Source organism: Echiichthys vipera, assembly GCF_963691815.1.
Source record: "Echiichthys vipera genome assembly, chromosome: 4".
Classification (NCBI taxonomy): domain Eukaryota; kingdom Metazoa; phylum Chordata; class Actinopteri; order Perciformes; family Trachinidae; genus Echiichthys; species Echiichthys vipera.
Genome location: NC_139829.1, coordinates 19,528,438 through 19,550,602, shown reverse-complemented (window position 1 = coordinate 19,550,602; position 22,165 = coordinate 19,528,438). Strand labels below are relative to the sequence as shown.

General features: G+C 38.6%; 2 protein-coding genes across 3 annotated transcripts; both read left to right on the top strand.

Annotated features, from left to right (window-relative positions):
• The first annotated feature begins 1,317 nt into the window (after window positions 1-1,317).
• On the top strand, window positions 1,318-10,269 carry rsrc2 (arginine/serine-rich coiled-coil 2). 2 transcript variants are annotated; one of them, XM_083911944.1, is made up of 10 exons: window positions 1,318-1,432; window positions 2,904-3,048; window positions 3,542-3,582; window positions 5,374-5,540; window positions 5,796-5,927; window positions 6,045-6,092; window positions 8,742-8,827; window positions 8,915-9,180; window positions 9,323-9,412; window positions 9,531-10,269. In XM_083911944.1, exons 1-10 carry the CDS (start codon window positions 1,427-1,429, stop codon window positions 9,717-9,719), a joined length of 1,170 nt encoding a protein of 389 aa, XP_083768070.1. In that variant the 5' UTR covers window positions 1,318-1,426; the 3' UTR covers window positions 9,720-10,269. The 2 variants fall into 2 exon arrangements, with proteins under 2 accessions (XP_083768070.1, XP_083768069.1); XM_083911943.1 differs by having other exon boundaries at window positions 6,045-6,161.
• A 4,457-nt stretch (window positions 10,270-14,726) lies between these two features.
• Window positions 14,727-20,982, top strand: zcchc8 (zinc finger, CCHC domain containing 8; the record flags this gene model as incomplete). Its single annotated transcript, XM_083911761.1, has 14 exons — window positions 14,727-14,913; window positions 15,072-15,111; window positions 15,197-15,271; window positions 15,497-15,599; window positions 15,689-15,766; window positions 16,281-16,384; window positions 16,611-16,676; window positions 16,794-16,854; window positions 16,949-17,085; window positions 17,200-17,342; window positions 17,475-17,578; window positions 17,884-17,970; window positions 18,404-18,524; window positions 19,552-20,982. 14 exons carry the CDS (start codon window positions 14,727-14,729, stop codon window positions 20,637-20,639), a joined length of 2,394 nt encoding a protein of 797 aa, XP_083767887.1. The 3' UTR covers window positions 20,640-20,982.
• Window positions 20,983-22,165: the final 1,183 nt, after the last annotated feature.

Below are 22,165 nucleotides of genomic sequence, written 5' to 3'. Positions count from 1 at the left end.
TCACCACCTAAATAATCACACAGCTACGACACAGAACCGACATACTTTAGAATTTGGCGGGTTCACAGCAGAGGCCCGGTGTTAATTTTCCCCTGGGTTTTGTCTGAAGTTCATTTTAGGCGACGCATAAAACACGCACCCTTCTCAAGGTTTGGCAAAATAAACCTCTACCACAGCTTATATTTTAGATATTTAGATATTATCCATCCGAAATCCAATAAATCATTTAATTAGCGAAGCTTGTCTGGGGCTCTGCACAGCCTGAAAGGCTAAAGTGAGGGACAAGACCATACACTGGTAAACAGAGGGGCGGGGCATTACATGGACCAGAGCCTTGTGTTGCCAGGTTGGATCAAGGATGTATTTTTTTCTTTTATTTTATTGAAAAGATTCAATGTAAACATTACTTTTCCGTTCCAGAATTGTACACAATACCAAAAATGTATTTCTAAATGTAGAAATAACAATAATAACATATTTTAAAATGTAAAACAGTAAAACATTTAAAAAAAGAATGAAGAATAACAAAAACAAAAACGTATGGGGACGGCTAAACTAGTTAATCTGAAATGCCTAAATAAGCTAATAGTTTTTGCCAATTTATTATTTTTCAGTCTTCCATAGTGGATCTAATGTGATTTTAAAATCTGAAGGAGGTAGGAGGGTGGTAAAGCCAAATAATTTTATGGAAAGCCTAAATGATTTTGCATATTTTGTGACAGAGACACAGACAGACAGAGAGCAAGTTCCAGAGATGCAAGCAACCACAAAAGCAACAATAGCTATATACGAATATCTATAGTAATGTGAGTATGACTTATATGTTATGGCAGTTAATAAAGTAGAATAGTAGAAAAAAGGAAACAGATAAGGTGATAGAATATGACAATGATAATAATTATGGTGGTAAAAATGATCAATGATGAGTAGTGGCAATAAACTGTGACACAATGACATCCTATATTACTGATGATGTTTTTATGGCTACACATTTTATGATTTATAAAACTAATGATAGTTTATGAGTAATAGTGATAATAGCAGCAGGAAGCGTCATGCAGGACCAAGACAGCAGGCACCACCACGAACTTCATCCATTTACCATTTGAGAATAATTTATTTTAAAACTCTTTCAAATTTGGACATTGCTTGATATAATTCATATTTTGAATTGACTTAGTTAAAATTGAATAACCTGCTATATTTGTACATGTTTGCATTGCCACTGATCGTGTTTTTTGTTCCACTAATGTGGGTTCAACAAACTCTGTTCGCATTGGCCTGAATATGGGGGATACAAGCGGCAAAACCTGGCAACCCAGATCAAATGCGCTGAGCCAGACAACGGCTGTGTAGCAGCACCGTTACCTCTCTATGTTCGTTTAAACAAAACAGCCGTGTTACAGATACAGTGTGCTTCGGGATTATGTCGGTAAGTACTATTATACAACGGTAATCAATACTAACATACACACAGGAACATCTAAATAACGTTAGTAGGTTTACGAGTCTGTTTGTTTTTTCTCAAAGATGGCGGTTAGCCTCAGTTAGCTTAGCGACCTAGCTCACGCTCAAACTATGAATGGCGCACGTAGTGGGATTTGGCTAATGTGGATAGCAGGGTTGTTTTTGTTTGACTGACCTTTCGTAACTCTCTAATTTAGCTTTTTATTTAGGGCGAAAAAGCATTACCGATGGTCATGACACTCAATATAATCCACCAGATGTGATATTTCAAGTTAAATAGGAGAATTCGCCCCACTTAAATACAAGTAGCAGCTATTTAATCGTGTAATGACCTGTGAGATGGATTTTATTTAATGGACAAAAATGGCACACGTGAAAGCGCTGTTTTAGTCTGTGTGGATGATAACCACCGGGCTATTAACTCACATATATTAAATTATTGTAACTGCTGCTTTTTCTTACCATCTGACCGGATATATGTTGATTAAACAACTATTCAAGGATGTCACATGGATTTGCACTTTACTCTTTAGACACTTTATTTTTACATTTCACCTTTTTAATGCTGTCTTGTTATGAGTGAGTTTATGTATTTCGGTATATATCAAGCTTATACAACCGTAAGGCTGTAGGTTGAAGCCAACGCTTATATACCCCCTTCTACCTTAAAAATTATACTCATTAATTCAAATAGATCAGATCACAGACATTTGAAACTAATCATTACACTTAAATTTCTGATCATAACAAAATAATACTGCACGGCTCATAATCCAAACTAGTACAAAAGCATTAAACTTAATATCCATACTGTAATGAGAAATTGTCGTTCTCATAAATTATTTTAAAGCCGACTAAAATACAGCATAATTTAATATTTTCAGGACAATTATTCCAGATGTTAACCAGTTTAAGAGAAAGACAGTGATTTTTACAGTAGTGACGTTACAGTGAAGTAAAAATTGCTGAGCACCACAAGACTGTGCATACGACAAAAAAACAACAGAATTTTCAACATGAAAATAAAATTAGAGCATGCATAATTAAAAGGTCAAACAGGCTGTTTAAAGAGGTTTGTTTTTAATTAAATTTATTTAAATTCACCTTTAAGTGGTGTTGGTCTTAAATAGCTTTTAAAAGGACATATATACTTTTTTTTGAAAGAGCATAAAACATTCAAACTGTATTGTAATGAGTAGGGGACCTGGGTAGGTGGGTTCCCCAGTTGTAATCACGAACCATTTGGTAGAGCTGGAACAAATGACCAGTATTGACAGATCAACAGTCAGTTTTTGTTTTGAGCCCTATTTCAGCACTAGTTTGTATACATTTTATAAAGCATCTGTATTTGTTTGTAAACCGTTCACTATGCTCAGTCTACTGATCCGCACTGATTTGCTGCTGACTCGTTTTGTTTTTTGATCCATTTCTATCAGGGAAGTGACAATGACTCAGTCGACTTGACCAGAGCAGGCTCCCCAGTACGTCACAGAAAAAAGCACAGCATGGAGTCCTCTAGGTCACCCAGAAGCTCCAAACACCACCATTCACGGTCACGGTCGCGCTCCAGGGACCGAAAACGTTAGTATTCAGTAACGGTACCCAAAATGCCAGAAAAATTTGGGCCATGTTATCAAATTAGTTTTCAGTTTATGTACTCACAAGACATTTCAGTCGAATTAGTGGGAAGAAAACAGCTGCCCACTGATTAAGCCACAAATAAATGTGTCCTAATATGTATTAGGTGACTGATCACGAGCAGGTAGTTATATTAACACATTGTGACCGTAAGGTAAGTTATTACTACAATATCTTACTACAAGTTATTCAAAGTCTGCCCTCTCATGTGGTTTTCAAGAGTGTAGATTTAATGTGGCCATAGAAAGAGTAAATCCACCAGCAGAACTGACTACAATCGTGTCAACTCACTGCATAAAATACTACATACAGTACTTTTACTGTGCGTTTGTCCAAAGGTGCTCTTCTCAACCTTGTTTTGTTTTAGCAGTCTGCTGGAAAAAAAAGTTCCTTTGAAATGTTTATTTGTCAGCACTCTGCTTTCTGCTGTTTTTAGGTGACAGAAAATACAAACGGAGTCGCAGCAGGAGTAAAGAGGTAATTAATCAATTCCTTTATATGACTAAAACACATTTGATGTGATTTTGAAGGCCTTAGGTTGTACTATTTAGTTTTAGGTCGAGGTGAGTATTTTTATTAGGTTAAATATGTTACAATGACCAAAGAAATAGATGGAGATGGGCTTACTCATGCGGAAAGGGTCCTTTTTTTTTACCCTGCCCATGTTGACATGTCTCAAAGGAAGTTTTCATCCTTCGATATCTGTCATTGTGTAACCATATTAAATGGTGAAGAGTAGATTTTTTGTTAAATCCTGTGTGTAGATCACATGATAACATTTCTATAATAAATCATACTCAGCGTGCTAATGCAAATGCACGAAGAGACTGAACAGAAGACCCTGCTAATAATATGTCTACTACTGGGACAGGTAACTATCTGCCATTCAAACTCCTATTTGTCTCACACTATTAGTAGAAAAATTGGAATTAACTCTTGCATCTCTTTCAGGCAGGGATGGGCATAGTTAAACTAATAAATCTTTCAATTAATCCAAACAGCGTCTTTTAGTTGCCTATGTATTTGCCGTTTTCTGTCGGACTAATTTGTCTGTATAAAGAGTAACAACTATTGCCCCCTTTAGTGGTTTGCCAAAAAATACTCATGAAGATAAAGGAAGTGTTATTTAGTTTTAAAGAGAATTTGACATAAGTTGGATCATAGGACATTAAACCTGGTAAAAAATACATTATAGAAATGCTTTTTGATTTCGGATGTTTTTTATGTTAATTTATCCAGAGCATGTAAGCAGGGTGGAGTGGTGAGAATATTCACTCGTCACTTACAGGGCTGCTTGTTCCCTTCGTTCCACCATTCAAAACTGCTCCCGGCTGCTCTGCTCAATATCGCTCTTCGCTCAACTCAGATTTCACCCTACTCCACTCAAATTGTTCACTGCTCGCTCCAAAGAAGGAAAAAAAGCTATGTTGTATCAGATAAACGGCGCCCACACTTCTTCCGTGCTACCAGTGTCCCGAAGCTCCTCCCTCACCCGACGGCCAAAAGTCAAAAAGTGGTACCAAGAATCAAAATTGGAGGTGAAGATAAGGCGATGCTCTCAGCGCTTTAAAACACTCGCTCCATTCAAAATCCTTGCATTACGCTCACATGCTCTGAATATATCATTGTGTGTTTTGGACGACGTAAGTAAAGAAGCTGTAAAACGTAAGTCGAATGCCCATCCCTACAATGACAATGCAGTGTTACCATTACCAATATAACTTGAGATGAGTTCAAAGCATTTTGGTAACATTGGATTGGCGTTGTTGCTGAACTGAAACAACATTAGGGTTTGAATTTACACTATTACAAGATCTGAGAGGTCCAAACATGCTGCTTTGAGTAATTACATTTATTTATCTGGCTCTTTTGTCCAAAGCGACTCACAAAAAGTGCAAGAATCATGCGAGTACACCAATGTCATCAGTTATGCTGATCTACTTCAAGTGCTACGTTTTTAAAAGACAAAGTTTTTTTTATTTTTATTTATTTCATTGCCCACAGTGCAGTCTGAATGCATGAGTTTTCAGTTTGTGACTTAATTCCTATAATTATATTTAAATTAGCCAATATTACAGAAATGCCCACGCTTGCAATTATGTTCACAGAATGACATTCTTTATATGTTATGAAAGTGGATTTCAAATGACAAGGATTTTTTCTTTTTCAACTTGTCAGAATTGATTACATACCTTCTGCCTTAAGCCATGGTACTAACTCTTTTTGTTGCACTATTTTCCTGAAAGAGACAACTTCTTCTTAAAACAGGCACGAAAGAGGGACTCTGAGAAGCCATCAAAATCACACAGAAAAACAGAGGAGCAGCAAGAGAGGCCAGAGAGGCTTTCAGCAGAGAATGGAGAGGAGCGATCCAGGCGCAAAGACAGGAGGCCTTCCAAGGGCCGCAGCTTTTCCAGGTCACACTCACGAGAGAGGTTCGTCTGTTCAACTACCTGCATAAAGAATCATGTTCATCATGTCTTTAAACTTGTTTGATGAAGATGATAAACTGAAAAAAATGTTTTAAATGATTTCTAACGTAGAAGTTTTGGTCTCATTAAATACCACTCAGTTTTCCTGACACACAGAAAATGTTCTGTTCTTAACATTAATTAAGGATAAACGTATGGCAGCACCATGATTCATGCCCCTTATTTCTTTTTCATATTGATGGATCTTATTTCTTACAGGCGGCCTCACAGCAAAAGTAAGGATAAACGTCGGTCACGATCACGCAGTCGGGACAGGAAGAAGAAGGCTCGGTCTCGCTCAGGTTCAAGGACCAAACATCGTCATCATAGCAGAAGTCGCAGTAAGAGCAGGTGAGTGTCAGCTTTCTTGTGGGGATTAAGTACTTTTGAATCTTATCCCGCACGCTCACCCTTCTACTTGTCATTAACAGTACACTCATCGAATTTCTCTTTGGTTGTTCCTCACAGGGAGCGAAAGAAAAGGAGTGAGAAAGTGCGCAGAAAGAGCCGAAGCAGGTCTGTTAATCCACCTGCCTTCCGGGGCCGAAACACAGCTATGGATGCACAAGAGGCCCTGGCCAGAAGGCAAGGCAACAGCTTACATGGCATTTACAATATACAGTGCCTATGGAAAGCCATGATACCCTTTTGAAATATTTACTTTTTTGTTTTACAGCCTGAAATGATAATACACACAAAAAAAAAAAAATCCCAGCGTGATTTACACATTTTGCCTGACAACATTCAAGTGAAATTTGTTTTTTCAAAGTTTTCTGAAAATTTATGAAAAATGAAATACTAGAAAAGCAGTGTTGGAAAAGTGATGAGCCCCTTTAGATAACCATTATACAATTCCTCAGGTAACCGCTCACCTTCCAGATCACACACCAAGTTAATTTGCCTCCACCTGACGTCAACTGTGGTGAATGATTACTTGAGAATAAAATCAGCTGTTCCTTGAGGATTCACTCTTAGTAGAGCACGGTAACAGACATAATTCACCATTGTTGGAAAGATGCTTTCAAAAGAGCCCTGGGATAAAGTTGTGGATAGGCACAAGTTAGGTGAAGGATATAAAAGAATTAAAAGGCTTTAACTCTCCTTCTGAGCACTATTCAGAGTGCTGTCAAGAAGTGGAAGGCATATGGCACCACCCAGACCATATCTAGATTGGGCCACCCCTCCAAACTGGATGACCGAGCCAGGAAAAGATTGATCAGGGAAGCTTCCAAGAGGCCCATGGTGACCTTGAAGGAGTTACAAGTCTTAATAGCAGAGGTTGGTCGATCTGTGCAAGTTGTACATGTATGGCAGGGTGGCAAGAATGAAGCCTCTTCTGAAAAAAATATCACATTGAGTCTATTTTACAGTATGCCAAAAAACATATTGAAGATTCTGATGTGGTAAAAAGTGATATGGTCACATAAGTCCAAAACTGAACTTTTTGGGCTGAACTCCAAGAGCTATGTTAGGCAGAAACCAAACACAGCACACCACCCAAAACACACCATCCCTACAGGGAAGCCTGTTGGTGGCAGCATTATGTTGTGGGCTTGTTTCTCTCCAGCAGGGACTGGGCACTTGGTCAGGATTGAAGGGAAAATGGATGCTGCCAAGTTCATCCAAATGCTTGAGGAAAACCTGCAGCCCTGTGTTAGACACTTGAAAATGGGCACATGGTTCCCCCTCCAGCATGACAACGACCCAAAACACACCTCCATAAAAACAACACAGAGGCTAAAGGACAGGAAGGTGAATGTCCAAGAGCGGCCTTGTCCACCGGTTCTCAAACTGTAGTAGCTCTCTCTGGTGGTACATGAATGAATCTCCAGATAACAAAAAGGAAACATTAATTACTAAATTAATATAATACTAAGAAAATACTTAAACTTTGAACTTTTTTAGGATAAACCTTCCTGTCTGTAGCTGAATAGTGTTGGCCTACTCTACTGTATTTTAACATTGGTTTCAGTGGTGGGACTTGAGAGAGACTGATATTTTTGAGGTGGTACGTCATGTACAAAGTTTGAGAACCACTGGCCGAGTCAGAGCCCTGACCTGAATCCTACAGAACATCTGTGGATGGACTTGAAGAGTGCAGTCGATCACCGCTCACCACAGAATCTGACTGAACTCGAACAGTTCTGCAAAGAAGAATGGGGAAATATTTCCCAGTCTAGGTGCACAAAGCTGGTAGAGACAAATCCAAACAGACTGATGCTGAAATTAAAGCAAAAGGGGCCTCCACAAAGAATTAAATCTGGGGACTCATCACTTTTCCAACCCTGCTATTCTAGTTTTTCATTTCTTGTTACTTTTCAGAAATTTTGGAGAAAAGAAAATTCACTTAAATGTTTTAAGGCAAAATGTGTAAATCATGCTGGTAAAATATTTTTTTCTATGTATTTTCATTTCAGGCTGTAAAACAAAAAACAGTGACTATTTCAAAATGGTATCACTACTCTTTATAGGCACTGTAGATGGTTGGTCGTTCTGTTCTGGCCAAATCCAAGATATGGTAGAGGTGCTTATTGCATCGGTAGCAGCTACAAAGCTTTTTTTTTTGTTGGAAAAAAATCTATATCTATATTATACAGGCATCAACTTTTACTGCTCTGCTAATGCCTGATATTAAGATATGTCAAGCAAACAAAGCACAGATTAGGTAGCACTACCGGAAATAAATTCAAAACTCACACATCAGCCACCATTAATTCCCTGAAGTTACTCGAATGAAAGTTGTAGACCACTGGGTTTGGCTGTAATCTGACTTCTCATCCATGTTGCACTTGCCAGAGAGCATTGTTGTTCATTAAACCACATTGGTAGGAAAACAAGGACACATAAAATTGTGATAGGTGGGGTGTACTGGTGGTCTAGTTATCTGAGACACTGACCATGTCATTTCAACGTCCACATTTAGAGTCTGGCCGGGGACCTTTGTTGCACGTTACCCCTCCTTTATTTCCCTTCAAATATCTACTGCCCCCTGTTAAACAAAGCGAAAATGCTCAAAAATAATCATGTAAAGCCTGGCTGGCTACAACATGTTGAGCAATGCTTTTTTCTTGCCTACAGGTTACGTATCACTTTCAGGTACACATCAGTGAGCACAACAGGCTTTCAAACTGGATGAGTAACATGATCTTCCCTCTTTCTTTCCAGGCTGGAGAGAGCTAAGAAACTACAGGAGCAGAAGGAGAAGGAAATATTTGAAAAACAGCAGCAACAACAGCAAGAGATATCTGCAGGTGTGAAGCGCTTATTGGAGCAAGTTTGAACACATTGGTCATTTGAGCCAAGTTTGTTACTTATGCTAGTCTGTGTTTTGTTTCCAGTAGCGACCCCTATCGCAGCAGTAGCTGCTGCAGCTGCAGCGGCTACCTCAAACCCCACCCTCAATGTGGCGGCCCTCCTGGCCTCTGGGACCCAGGTCACGCCTCAGATAGCCATGGCAGCGCAGATGGCAGCCCTTCAGGCCAAAACCCTGGCAGAGACTGGTATTGCTGTGCCCAGCTACTATAACCCATCTGCTGTAAACCCCATGAAGTTTGCAGAGCAGGAGAAAAAGAGGAAAATGCTATGGCAGGGAAAGAACCAGGGGGTAAGATCGGATTTAGATGTTATTTATTATTTATCCACTAGTCTGCATGCCCAGCGTTTCCTCCTCTGTTTTAAAGGATATTTTGACACATACTATATTTGTATATATATTTATCATTACATGCTGCTTTTTTGTTTTTAAGGACAAGTCTCAGACGGCTGAGTTGTGGGAGAAGCTAAACTTTGGAAACAAGAACCAAAATGTTAAATTCCGCAAACTAATGGGTATTAAAGTAAGTACGATTGTTATTTAATTTCACCAATGGGTATTTCATACTGCCGTTAAATCTCCAGACTGCCATTTTTAACCTTTTGCTTCTCAGGGTTAAATTGTATTTGGTTTCTTTACAGGATGAAGAAGATGAGGTAGAAGCTGCCAAACCACTAAACGACGAAGGCTTGAAGACTCTTCAAAAGCAGGAAGAGATGTTTAGGAACCTTGACGTTCAGTATGAGATGGCTCGGTCTCAGACACACACCCAGAGGGGAATGGGCCTCGGCTTCTCCTCCTCATTCTCACGTGGAATGGATTCTATCTAGTGCCATACATCGGCCGTCTTAGCCACTTGTCTGTTCATATAGGACCACCAATTCATGCTCAAGCTTGCATGGATGTTGCTCTGAATCTGTAATTTATTTATAGACAACCATCTCACATATTGGAACATTATAATGTAAATAGTCAGATGCTGAGTTTGTCTCAGTGTTTATTAATCTGTACTGTAATCTTTGCAAAAGGATGAATCAGATTGACTGGTGGATACTGGTTAATCTTAGATATTTGTTTGAATAATGTGGTAGCTTTTCTTTTCTTTTTTTTTTAAACTCAAATATATATTGATATGTGATTGTTTGAACATAAACTGAATATTATGTGGTTCAAGTGAGCACTGTTTACATCCATTTAGTGAAAGGCATCTGAAGTAATGTAGCAGCATCAGATTAATCCCACCAATGAATTTCTCTGGACTGGGGGGGAAACACACCAGTGGGTTGTAATACATATTGTCTTCAGGATTGACTTGGATAAAGATGTGCTTGACAGGAGAAATCACATATTTCAAATGTTCTTGAAATAAATTAGTTTTGTGTTGAATAAGGTTTTTCTTACATTATCTCACTTAATTTAATTTTGTAGGTGAATGTTGTTGACAGGGCGTTAATATTATTACAATATGAACATTTGTCCAAAATCTATCTATGTAGCAAGTTGAAAGAAATTGACAGCATTCAGCACTTTTTAAGTCTTAGTGACCACTCAAACCACCAGTGCTTCACGTCACCTGCTCATCAGGAGCGATAACCATTCAAACGCACATTCACACAATTTGGGGTTCAGTATCTTGGCCGTCGACTGCAGGCCGCGGCCCCTCTTAACATGATGATCTACATTACATCTGGAAAAATAGGTTGCATTCATCTACGCAAAATGCCACTTACTTTGTCAAACACAATTTTCTTAGAATCAATTTTGTAAAACAATAACAAAACCCTTTTATGGCAATATGATTTCACCGAAGGTCAGCAAATAATACTTGAATGTTACCCAGCCTTAGTTGGTACCAAACCTGATCGAAGTGTGTGCAGAAAAAGCGATTGTCCAAAGACAAGAAAGAACAACTTCACAATCCCATACAAAAATACACATTCATTAGAATACTGGCAATTGTTAAATCTTAATGTTGGTGCGTAAATGAAAATCCACTCCTATTTACATATCAGACTGGAGTACAGCACATGAGCCACACCAGTGATGAGGTTGTGGTTGGCAAACTCGAGGATAAGGAGCAGGATTGGGTACTCGCTGTGTCTCCTCTCCACAGTGGACTCCTCACTTAAGCCCATCCAGTGAAGCAGCAGTGTTAGCATGGCTTCAGGGAACAGCTCTGTTGCTAGTTTATCAGCAGGTGGCAAGTCACTAATTCGTTCAATATGCTGAACTTTAAAGCCCTCCACTTTCTGGCTGATGCTGCTGTTGGCTGCATGAAATTGTTGGCCTAGCCAGCGTCCTATACCACAAAGCAGGGAACTTGAATACACGCAGCCCCCGTCCTTGGCCTTCAGCAGGGCTAACACAGTTTCTGTCACATCCTTTTCTTCTAGATTCTCATTTATGTACCCATCAATGTTCTCCAAAAGCAGCAAGATGGTCTCCAGATGTTCTGAGTAGCCATGAGGCTCAGATGAAAGTTTGTCATCCAAGCTGTGCAATTTTTGTCTCACTGTGGATACTAGTTGGCTTTGCAAGCTCTGCTCTGGAAAAGAACAATAATCGTGATCTGCTGATGTATCACCGATGTCACTGCCATATCCATCCACTGATTCCCTGCCAACCTGGAGGCAATGCTGAGGTTGTGACATTTCATTCCTTGATTCTGTATCATGCAGGCTGCTGGATGGTGCAAAGTCGAGCTGCACACTGACGCTGTAACTCATTTTCAGAGGGCTGTCATTTATCTGCGATTTCCAAACCTCCTACAATGGAAAGACAGTAATAAAGCAAAATACATGTTATAAAACAAAGCAAATATATAATTTAAAGACATGCGTTAAGTTAACTGTACTGCACCTGGAAATGTTCAAGCACAGCAAGCTGCTCTCGCCTACTGTACATCTCAAAGGCTACTCGAAAAAGTCCTTGAACGCTGTAGAACCAAAGGCTGTTATTTGCAGTCGGTACTTTCAACCCATGAAACCTGAATGCTGCAACAAGAAGAGGATAATGTTTTAGTGTATGCATGTGCACTGGTGTTAAGCAAAGGCACAGTTATGTCTTTATGATACTATTTTACCTGAGGAAAATGTTATTTTTGTTGCAAATCCTTTCTTGGCAAACTTGGCATGGTATCTGGGATGGTTCTCTGTGCGGATTTCTGTGTTGGCAAAGAGATCAGCTCCTAAGTAGAGAGGAACCACTGGACTCTGAAGAACAAAAGACGATACATATGAACCCACCTCTGGATTGTCTTACATAACACCTGGGGTAGGCAATTTATTTTTCTGATTCAAAATTCAGGCGTTTGTTTTGTTTTTGTTTATTTACCTACTTTATACAGTGGGGAAAGTAACTAAGTGCTGTACTTAAGTATTTTATGTACTTAATCGACTTTATACTTCTACTCTACTTCATTTTAGAGGGAATATTGTAGTTTTTACTGCACAACATTTAATTGGAAACTTTAGTTAGTTAGACTTGGACTTCTCTTTATTGATCCCTTTGGGATGACTCAAAAGGGAGGTATAAAAAAAAAAATACAGTATAGGATAACCAATAAACTCTTAGCTAAACAAATACAGAAAGTATTAAAAAAAACATAAACAGTAAGCAATAAACTCTTAGTCAAATATATATTAGGTAGATGCAAGAGTACAGGTAAAATAAAATTCACGGAAAATGAAATCAGATAAGTTAAATGTAGAGGAAATGTATAAGATAAAGTATGTATGACTGTATATGACGGAAATGAGCAGTAAGATTACAAGTAGTTACTTTACAGATTTAGATTATTGATACACAATATTATCAACAATTAAAATAACATATTGTTTTAGATTAAGCCACACAGCAGAATATAAGTAAATAAAAGTACCCCCGCATTTATCAGCTGCAACATTAAAGTTATACTTACATAAATATATCAATAGTTTTATAATAATAATAATAATAAAAAATCTTACAATGAGCCATTCTGCATAATGAGTACTTTGACTTTTTGTACTTTAATCACATTTTAATGCTGATAGGTTTATACCTTTATACCTCTACTTTAGTAACAATGCAGGACTTTTGCTTGTAACAGAGTATTTCTAAAGTGTGGTATTACTACTTTTAATGAAGTAAAAGCTCTGAGTATTTGTTCCACCACTGACTTTAAGATATAGAAATGTATTGGCAAATGGTCAGATTATATTAATATAATATTAATATATAAAGAAAGTAGTTCAGCTCTAGCAAGGTTAGTTTATGGCTAGTGTGAGAAGACCAGGCTGCAGGCACCACTAACCCTCACCTTGTCGGGGCACTCTGTCAGCCTGAACGAGCTCGGGTTCACCAGGTGAATGAAACGGATTTGCCGCCCGGCTCCGCCCCGCTGCGGCAGAGTTAAGTGGATCGGTGAGCAGCTCGACATGCTGGGAGCAAATAACCTGATAACTCAGCCCAAACTGTGTCTTCTCCCGAATGTTTTTACCCAAACAGCGTAAACTGAATTAAGTCAGATGGCTGCAACAACCAGAAGTGACTCAACGACACAAAAACATGCGCGGTTGAGCTTTTAAAGCCCTCAACGTTGTCTCACGGGCCAAAGCAACCTGAAGAGACTTTAAAACCAAAGAGGTTGAAAGTACGGAACTTTATTTCTCTTGTGTGTTAACTAAAATCTTTTGGGAAGCTTTTCAGGATTGGATGACTTTTACTGATCAAATTATTCCTGAGTTGACGTATGAAAATATAAAGTTTGGTTTTCAACTTTAGGACAAAAAGAGAAGAATTTGGTAACAATAATCACGTTATTTTGTCAAAATACTTTACACTATACCCTTTAAAATGATTCCTATTTGTGATGTATTTATAAATTACATGAAACTTTATACAAAATATGTAAATGTACCCCTTGTATTTTGACTGATTTTTTATTGAATTTAATTTTAATGCTTTATTTTATTTTTATTGATTATTATTATTATTATTTTCTTTATCTATTATTGGTGTCACTTGCTCGGTTGTTAATATTGTATATAACTTGTATTGTCCTAAACATGATGTATGCCTTTTAGATTTTGCAATTAAAAATATAAATAATAAAGTTTCTGCTCTTCTTCCTGTATTAGAATTTTTTTTAAATGTTTTTTTTAATCAATAATATGATTTTTTTGCAGATATTTTATTTTATGAATATAAAATTAAGCGAACATGAGCAAATTAATTAAATACTGTTATTGAATTTCTCTCAATATAATAATTCTGCTCAAATGTTTTTATTCCTGTAATACAATGTATTTTTTTTGTAGAATCATTCGGCATCGTACTTCGGACAAAGAAAAGAGAATATACGTATATAGGGCAGTCATTACAATCTTAAATTATAATGACATAACACAAGGAAACTTAGGAAGAGATAATATTTCAATACACAACAAAATAAACAGGCAGAAAATAAAAAAAACAATAAATAAAGCAAAAATGTATACAAATAAATTAAACTAAAAAATGGGCTATATAATTACATTTCCTTTTTGAAAAATCGTGTAATATATAACATCAATATAATAATATTTAGATAGACTCTAAAGAATTTCTAAATCCTAATTTCTAAATTTTGAAGGGATTCAAATTTGAGAATTTAGTTTTATAGAGGTGAACATTTCCTTGTAGGATCAGTAAGTTCCTGTAAGACAGTGCTGTGGGCTAATAAACAAACCCTCTGACGTCTACACCCAGTAGTAGTGACGCGTCCCCAACACGTGACACGTGGAGGACCAATGAAAACGCAGAACAGTCGCTTTGACCTCCGAACTCCCCTCCTGTGCCACAGAACTCGGTAAAAAATGGCTGACGTTGATTTTGGAGATAGTGAGCTCTTTCAGCAGCTTGATGATGACTCCACACCGCCGGTCCCGACGCATATTCGCTTCACAGATGATGATGATGAAGAAGACCGGGAGGAGACGAACCGGCTCCAGAGCAGACTGGAGGAGAGCGACGACTACATCCAGAGGCTCACCGAGGAGAATATCCTTGTGCCAGATGCTGCAGAAGCTAACGTCTGCTAGCACGGCGAGCCTTCTGTCTGTAACCAAAACAGAACAAACAACGCACAACCTGAAATAATGTATGCCAGTGTCTCTTTCTAGTATGCTTCCTGTGTATTCCCTTAACTCGTAGATTACATAAAGGTTTAAGAAGAAAGCTGAACATCCTGACACGACCGAGGTAACTGTTAGTCGACACTAGGTTAATGCGCACAACAGATGAGACGCAACTGAGCACTCATGCTGATTTTCCTGTGACATTACAGCGGCATCACAATTGAAGATGTCAACACAGACGGGCCGGCCCTCCAAATCCTCTATGCAAACAACATTATTTCAAAGTAAGCATTCAAATTGATTTATTTGATCACTTGTGATTTGCATTTGGTTAACTGTCAAGTTAATGGTAAACATTTTTAACCATGTTAGTGAGTGGTAAAACACCTTGCCAACACTTGGTTTATTTTTTATATTAGGGATTATGAGATGTAAGTACGGGTTTCTAATTACCTTGCTGTATGTGCAGTTTAGTGCTAAATTGTTGACACTAATTCTCTCCCCTTTAGGCAGTGTCGTCAAGAAATTGAAGATTGCATCTGCAGTTTGATTTTGAAGCACCAGAAACCAAGCAATGAAAATAAAAACTCCATCCTTCAAATGAAACCGCAGGTGTTCACCAAGAATGTATTTTATTGTGATTTATATCAATACAGTTATGAATTTGCTCTTAAAAAAAACATGTTTCATTTCCTCTGAAGAACTCAGCTTTTGCTTTAGACGAAGATCTGCAGAAGTCCTCTTCCAGTAGCGTAAGAACAACAACCGAAGCCTTTAAAGTGAGTATTAAATGTTAGAAAGAAAGAGAAAAACATGCCTTTATTAGTCCCGCAAGGGGAAATTGACTTTTCACTCTTTTGTTGTTGTTGTTTTTAAAAACACACACACACACACACACACACACACACTCACACTCACACTCACTAACAGGCCCTATACACATGTATTGATGGAGAGATGTCAGAGACAGAGGGCTGCACTTTGAGAGGTGCCCAGAGAAATTTTTTGGTCCATATCGGGACTTGAACCGGCGACCCTGATGTGTACCTGAAAGTAATACGTAACCTTTAGGCAAGAAAAACATTGCTCAACATGTTGTAGCCACCCAGGCTTAACATGAGTATTTTTGAGCATTTCCCCTTTGTTTCACAGGGAGCAGTAGATATTTGTAAGGAAACGAAGCAACCCATCCCAGTGGGTTGTAAAACGCCAAGGAAAAGAAGAATGGATGTTTTCAAATAATCTGCATGCTCTGTTGACAAATAAAACTATTTTCTCATTTCTCTGTCTTAGGTGGTTGGAAGTGTCTTATATTTCACTACATTCAGCGTTGATAAACTTGGACAGCCTCTGGTGAATGAGAACCCCCAGCTGACAGATGGATGGGACATTCCAACGTATCTTAAGGATGGATTAATTGACACATCGTCTGTTTTGAACATTTTTCATATTTGAGAACTCTTTTGCCATGAGATAAGAATGTTCTCTTCAAGAAAAGATGCTCTGATTTGAAATGTGGCAATGTCCAGCATATGAGTGGTACTTAGATTAGGTGTTGAAATAGACAAGATAACAAGTTTATCATTTGCACAAACATGTTACATTTCCTGAATTGTTGCAAAGCTATCACCAGGTGTTCAACCAAGTCATGGGCACAGATGGACAGGACATAGAAATGAAAGACAAAAGGTATGTTGGGTAATAAACCTTAATTTAGTTTCCATCTTCAGATTATGACGTGCTATGTTTCGTTGTTGTGTTGCATATACCTGTATGATGACTCCATCACTGATCGTTTCATTGTAGACCCAAATCCATGTGTTTCAACTGTGGTTTGAGTGGTCATCAGCTGAGAGACTGCCCCAAGGTAAGAATACCTAAGCATTATTATGGTATGAGCCCAAGTTCAACACAAGAGTCTGAACTTGATTCACTACATTTATGCATGTTTACCTTCCAAGCCTAAAGACATGGCTGCAATTAATGAGAGAAGAAAGGAGTTTAATCAGAGCAACAACCAGACCATGCAGAGTAACCAGCGATACCATGCTGATGAAGTGGAGGAGCGGTTTGCTAAGTACAAGCCTGGAGTCATGAGGTAGGATTGGTACTGTTGTACAAACATCATTCAATTCTATGCAATGTTCATTGTACTAAGTAAAAGTAAATCTTGATCATTTTATATTTCACACTGTGTTGTGCTTTTCAACAGCGAGGACCTGTTGTCAGCTCTGGGAATCAATGGCGACACCCTCCCTCCTCTAATTTATCGCATGAGGCAGCTAGGCTACCCACCAGGTTGGCTCAAAGAGGCAGAGATGGAAAACTCTGGCATAACAATGTATGATGGAAACGGTATGTTTTAAATTGAATTGAAACTCATGTGGCTGCACTGATATTCCTTTTGAGCAAACTGCTGCAAAACATGCAGATCTTATCGGTACAAGGGTTGGGCTGAATCACTGTTATTTTCTCTCTGTTTTGTAGTTTCAAATGATGGTAATCCCAATCCGCAGAACATCTCTTATGATGTTTCCAAACTGGTAGATTTCCCAGGCTTCAATGTACCTGCATCACACCACATGAAAGATGTAAGTCTTACGATATGATCTTTTTTCAAAATAATTTCAACTAGTTATACATGAGTCCAGGTATCTTAATTGTTATTCACCATATATAGTTTTTTATTTTATTTTTATTTTTTAAATCTGAAAAGGGAAATATTTAAATCAATGTAGTATTCTGTGTAATGATTGGTGCTAAAAATACTTGAATACCTTGAATATAAATTGAAATAATTGATTGATGCAACTACTGCAGTACAGAGTCACTTGCTTTCAGTGGCAGGGCGTCTTTACAACAGTTGCACATCTAACACTTTTTGTTTCTATTTCAGGAGTTCATGCAGTATGGATCGATTCCAATGCAGACCAGCCACATGAAGCAAAACTATGCAGCCTACCTGTCTAATAACTTCCCTATGGTAAATCTCTATAAGTGGTTGGGTTTTTCCTCTCAAAACATGTAGGCCACACTGCTTCATTGCTTTTATCTTGTCTTGGTCTGCTTTTACCAAACTGTTGGGATATTTCATGTCAACACCATGGGTGCTATTTCTGTACTCGTTCTCCATGATACCACTGTAGTTTAAAATTAAAGACACATTGTTAATAGAAGCTATTGAGATACTATACTGATGCATACAGTTAGTGAGGCATTACTAGATCCACATGGATGTAATTGCAGTGATTATGTTCCTTTCAACCATGAATTCAGCTCTTCTCAATCTTTGAACTTGATCTTGATACTTGAACATAACACCATTTTGCTCGCCACTATCGTCGATGCGTGGTTACTGTGCATTTGGGAAATGCCCTTAAATATTTTCATTATTTGTTATTCTTCCTTGCCAACAGCCTGGTGCCACCTGCAACAAGAGACCTCATGAATCCGAGTCATCTCCTCAGAAACGGAAGAAGACACGGCCCAGTCCTGATGGGAACTCCGATAGGAGCTCGGACATGGATATTGAATCCGGTATCTGTTCATCTCGGTCACTTTTTTTCAGCAGACACATCATTAGCTTTCTTAAATGTCCTTGACAAGTCATTGGAACACAGTTCTGTTTTGAAGCTCTATACCAGTCAAAAACTGCAGCAGTAATCTGTTATTTCCGAGATCTCAACCTCAATTCAATTTTATTTACAGTGCCAAATCATAACAAAAGTTATCTCAGGACACTTTACAGAGTAGGTAAAGACCACACTCTATGACTTATTTCTGATTTACAAAGACTCAACAATTCCGCCGTAGAGTACGGTGGCAACGAAAAAACCTTCCCTATAACAGGCAGGAACGTCAGACACACCCAGCACTATGGAGGATGGACATCTGTCTTGACCGGTTAGGGAGGAAGAAAGAGAGAAAAGACAGACACAAAGACAGAGACACACTTCCCGGAATGCAAGCAACCACAAAAGTAACAGTAACTATATTAATAGTTAAAGTAATGTAAATATGACTTACAGTACATGTTATGGCAGTTAATACAGCAGAACAGCAAGAAACAAGCACAGCCAAGGTTGAATTAGTAACATGCATTGATGAGACATGAATGATACAGACAGAGAGGGCAGAAGCTCCGAGTATCAGGGACAGTATTATCCCCCTATAAGATATTCCTTTATTAGTCCCACAAAGGGGAAATTTCCATATTACAGCAGCAAAGTGGATAGCAAACATCAATAAGAAACAATAAATTCTCGATAAAAAAGGGAAGTATAAAACATAAGAATAACAGGAACAGTATATGCAATATTTTTAAATGATTAAATTTACACTAAGGCACAGGGGAAAAAAAACATTACTTTTGCACATTGTGATGCTTTTGTTCTTATGACTTGATTAAAAATACTATTCTTTACAGTGTTGCCATGATGTAAAAAGCAGATCTTCCTCTGTTTTATTCATAGGTGAAATGCAGAATAATTCAGTTATACTTGAATCAGCTGCCTCTTTGTGGTCAAATTGTTACTTTATTTTATCTTTGGGTGTCTTTCCTCAGACCCAGGAACACCTTATCACGGCCCAGGTGACTTCCAGTTCCAACCTCCGCTGCCGCCTGGCTCTCCTTGCTTCAGTTCACCTCCTCCTTTACCCCATGGCACTCCTCCTGCTACACCAACTCCCCCACCTCTCCCTAAAGGTACACCACCTCCCACACCCACCAATGGCTCCCCAGCTCTGCGGGGGAGTAAGTGGTCAGTAGTTGACGAGACTGTGGAGGAAACAGCAGATGAATTGACATTGGAGGAACTGGAGGAGCAGCAGCGGCTGATTTGGGCAGCTCTTGAAAATGCTGACACTGCCACTAGTAGCGACTGTGAGACACCTGCAACGGGAACACCTGTACCCAGTTCACCAAGTGTGTCCACACCTGCACATGTCGACACAGAAACGGAGGAGGTTGAAGAAGCGATGGACACGACGAGACCTGCAGAAACTAGCAGTGAAAATCAAACAGAACCAGGTGTTCAAGAGAGCTCTGGACCAATCAAAGTCAAGGATGACAGTCCTCAGAGTCCTGGTCCAGTCAAAGCTCAGGAGGACAGCCCCCAGACTCCAGGCCAAGGTAAAATCCACGAGGACAGCCCCCAGAGTCCAGGCCAAGTTAAAATCAACGAGGACAGCCCCCAGAGTCCAGGCCAGGTTAAAATCCACGAGGACAGCCCCCAGAGTCCAGGCCAAGGTAAAATCCACGAGGACAGCCCCCAGAGTCCAGGCCAAGTTAAAATCCACGAGGACAGCCCCCAGAGTCCAGGCCAAGTTAAAATCCACAAGGACAGCCCCCAGAGTCCAGGCCAAGTTAAAATTCACGAGGACAGCCCGCAGACCCCTGATCCAATCAAATGCCAGGAAGACAGCCCACAGAGCGCTGATCCAGATTTGTCTCATGGGGAGGCTGGAGACTGTGCTTCTCCTAAGCATGATGAGAAAATAACAGCCGTTCCTCATCGGAGCAGGTTTGCAGCTGGCATCGTTCCATTTGAAGATACACCCGAGTTCACTGAAGTTGCTGAAGCCACAGGGACATACCTTAGGATCAGAGACTTGCTTAAAAGCTCCCCTCGAAGTTTGGCGAAGAAAAAATAAAAATGCACTGTCTTCACTTGGAACAGAAGGATATTTTTTAAACAAAAACTTATATTTTCATTTCCATGACCATCCAATCAGACCTGTTTTCGCTGTTTTGATCATGTTTTTTTACCAAGTTGAATGTCTAAACATACGAGAGAGGGGCATTGAGGGATGCTGCAACAATAATAGTTTGTAGGTTTTGAGCAATTTGTCTCTTTTTTGTAGCAGTTGTGATACTCATGCTGTTCATTTTATTGTAAAACGGTCATTCCTTGACCTGTGTTAATTTTAATATTGTGGTGTAAAAATTGCTTTTTTATTTTTGTCCCACTTGAATTCCTCTAAAATCATTTAGTAAACATGCTTTAACTTGCTTCAGTGTATTATTTCATCTGGCAGCCATGGCTGGATGTGGTTGAAATAAAGTTAATTCCTTTAAAACTGATCTGCCCGCAAACAGGCATCAAATACAGATAACACATAGACTAAAACACATGCAATTGTTACTTTTTCTTCCCAAAATAGTGCATACTATTTCTAAGTGAAGGGAATTTCATAGTGAATGTTACTGTATGTCAAACATGTTTCTATGACTTAAGTCCACACTAAAATGGAAATGACTTGTACATTCATGCATACTAAGTACTCATACACCTACATACAGTACATACTTATGCAAATATACATGCACACACAAGTTCATATGTGTCTGGATGTGCTGCTGAACCTCTGGGAATGTCAATACAAGGACAGTTATTCAACCCCTTAAAGAGTCATGTGAAACTGATGTCAACACTTACCGTTTGTAATATAGCTATTACATAGCAGACATGAACTCAGGATTTTAAACTATACTTATACACTCTGTTTTTATATTACATTTTAATATTACATGTTCTTATTTCTTGACTAATATCTTGGGATTTTTTCCTCTGAATTTTGACTTTTGATTATAATTTGAATATCCTCTGAAAAGTCTGAGATAATCAACCAAGATTCAGCTGACAAACAACCAGATGAACCTCAATGAAAAAACAAAAACGCAATTTGTAAAATTGTGGCTCTCTTAGGTCATTGTCAGTATTAGGCTGTCATATAACTGCATAGTATCTAAATGACTCGGCCGATATAAGGTGAATAAAAAATACCATATTGTCAAGTTGCCAGGCTGGCAAACACTTTTAAAAGTTAGTATTGAGCCCTGTGATAACATTGCTTTGACAATATTGAAACATTTGAACCTCTTACAGTACAAACGCAGAGGTGCTGATTGCCAGCAGGCAAGGCAAACAACTGCTTGGGGCCCCAGGCCAGTAGCCTTTATGTTTGTATTCATATTTTTAAAATAACTAACTTCAAGAATAACAAAAATGTGCACTTTGAATTAAAAAAAGGTTTACATTTTGCATTTTTCTGTTAATAACACAATGGTTTTAAACTCTGGTTCGAGGGGCCCCCTGTGAATTTTTACCCAGGGCCCCAACAGACTCTAGACTCGCCCCTGTACAAATATATATCTTGTCAGCAAAATACGGGCCAAA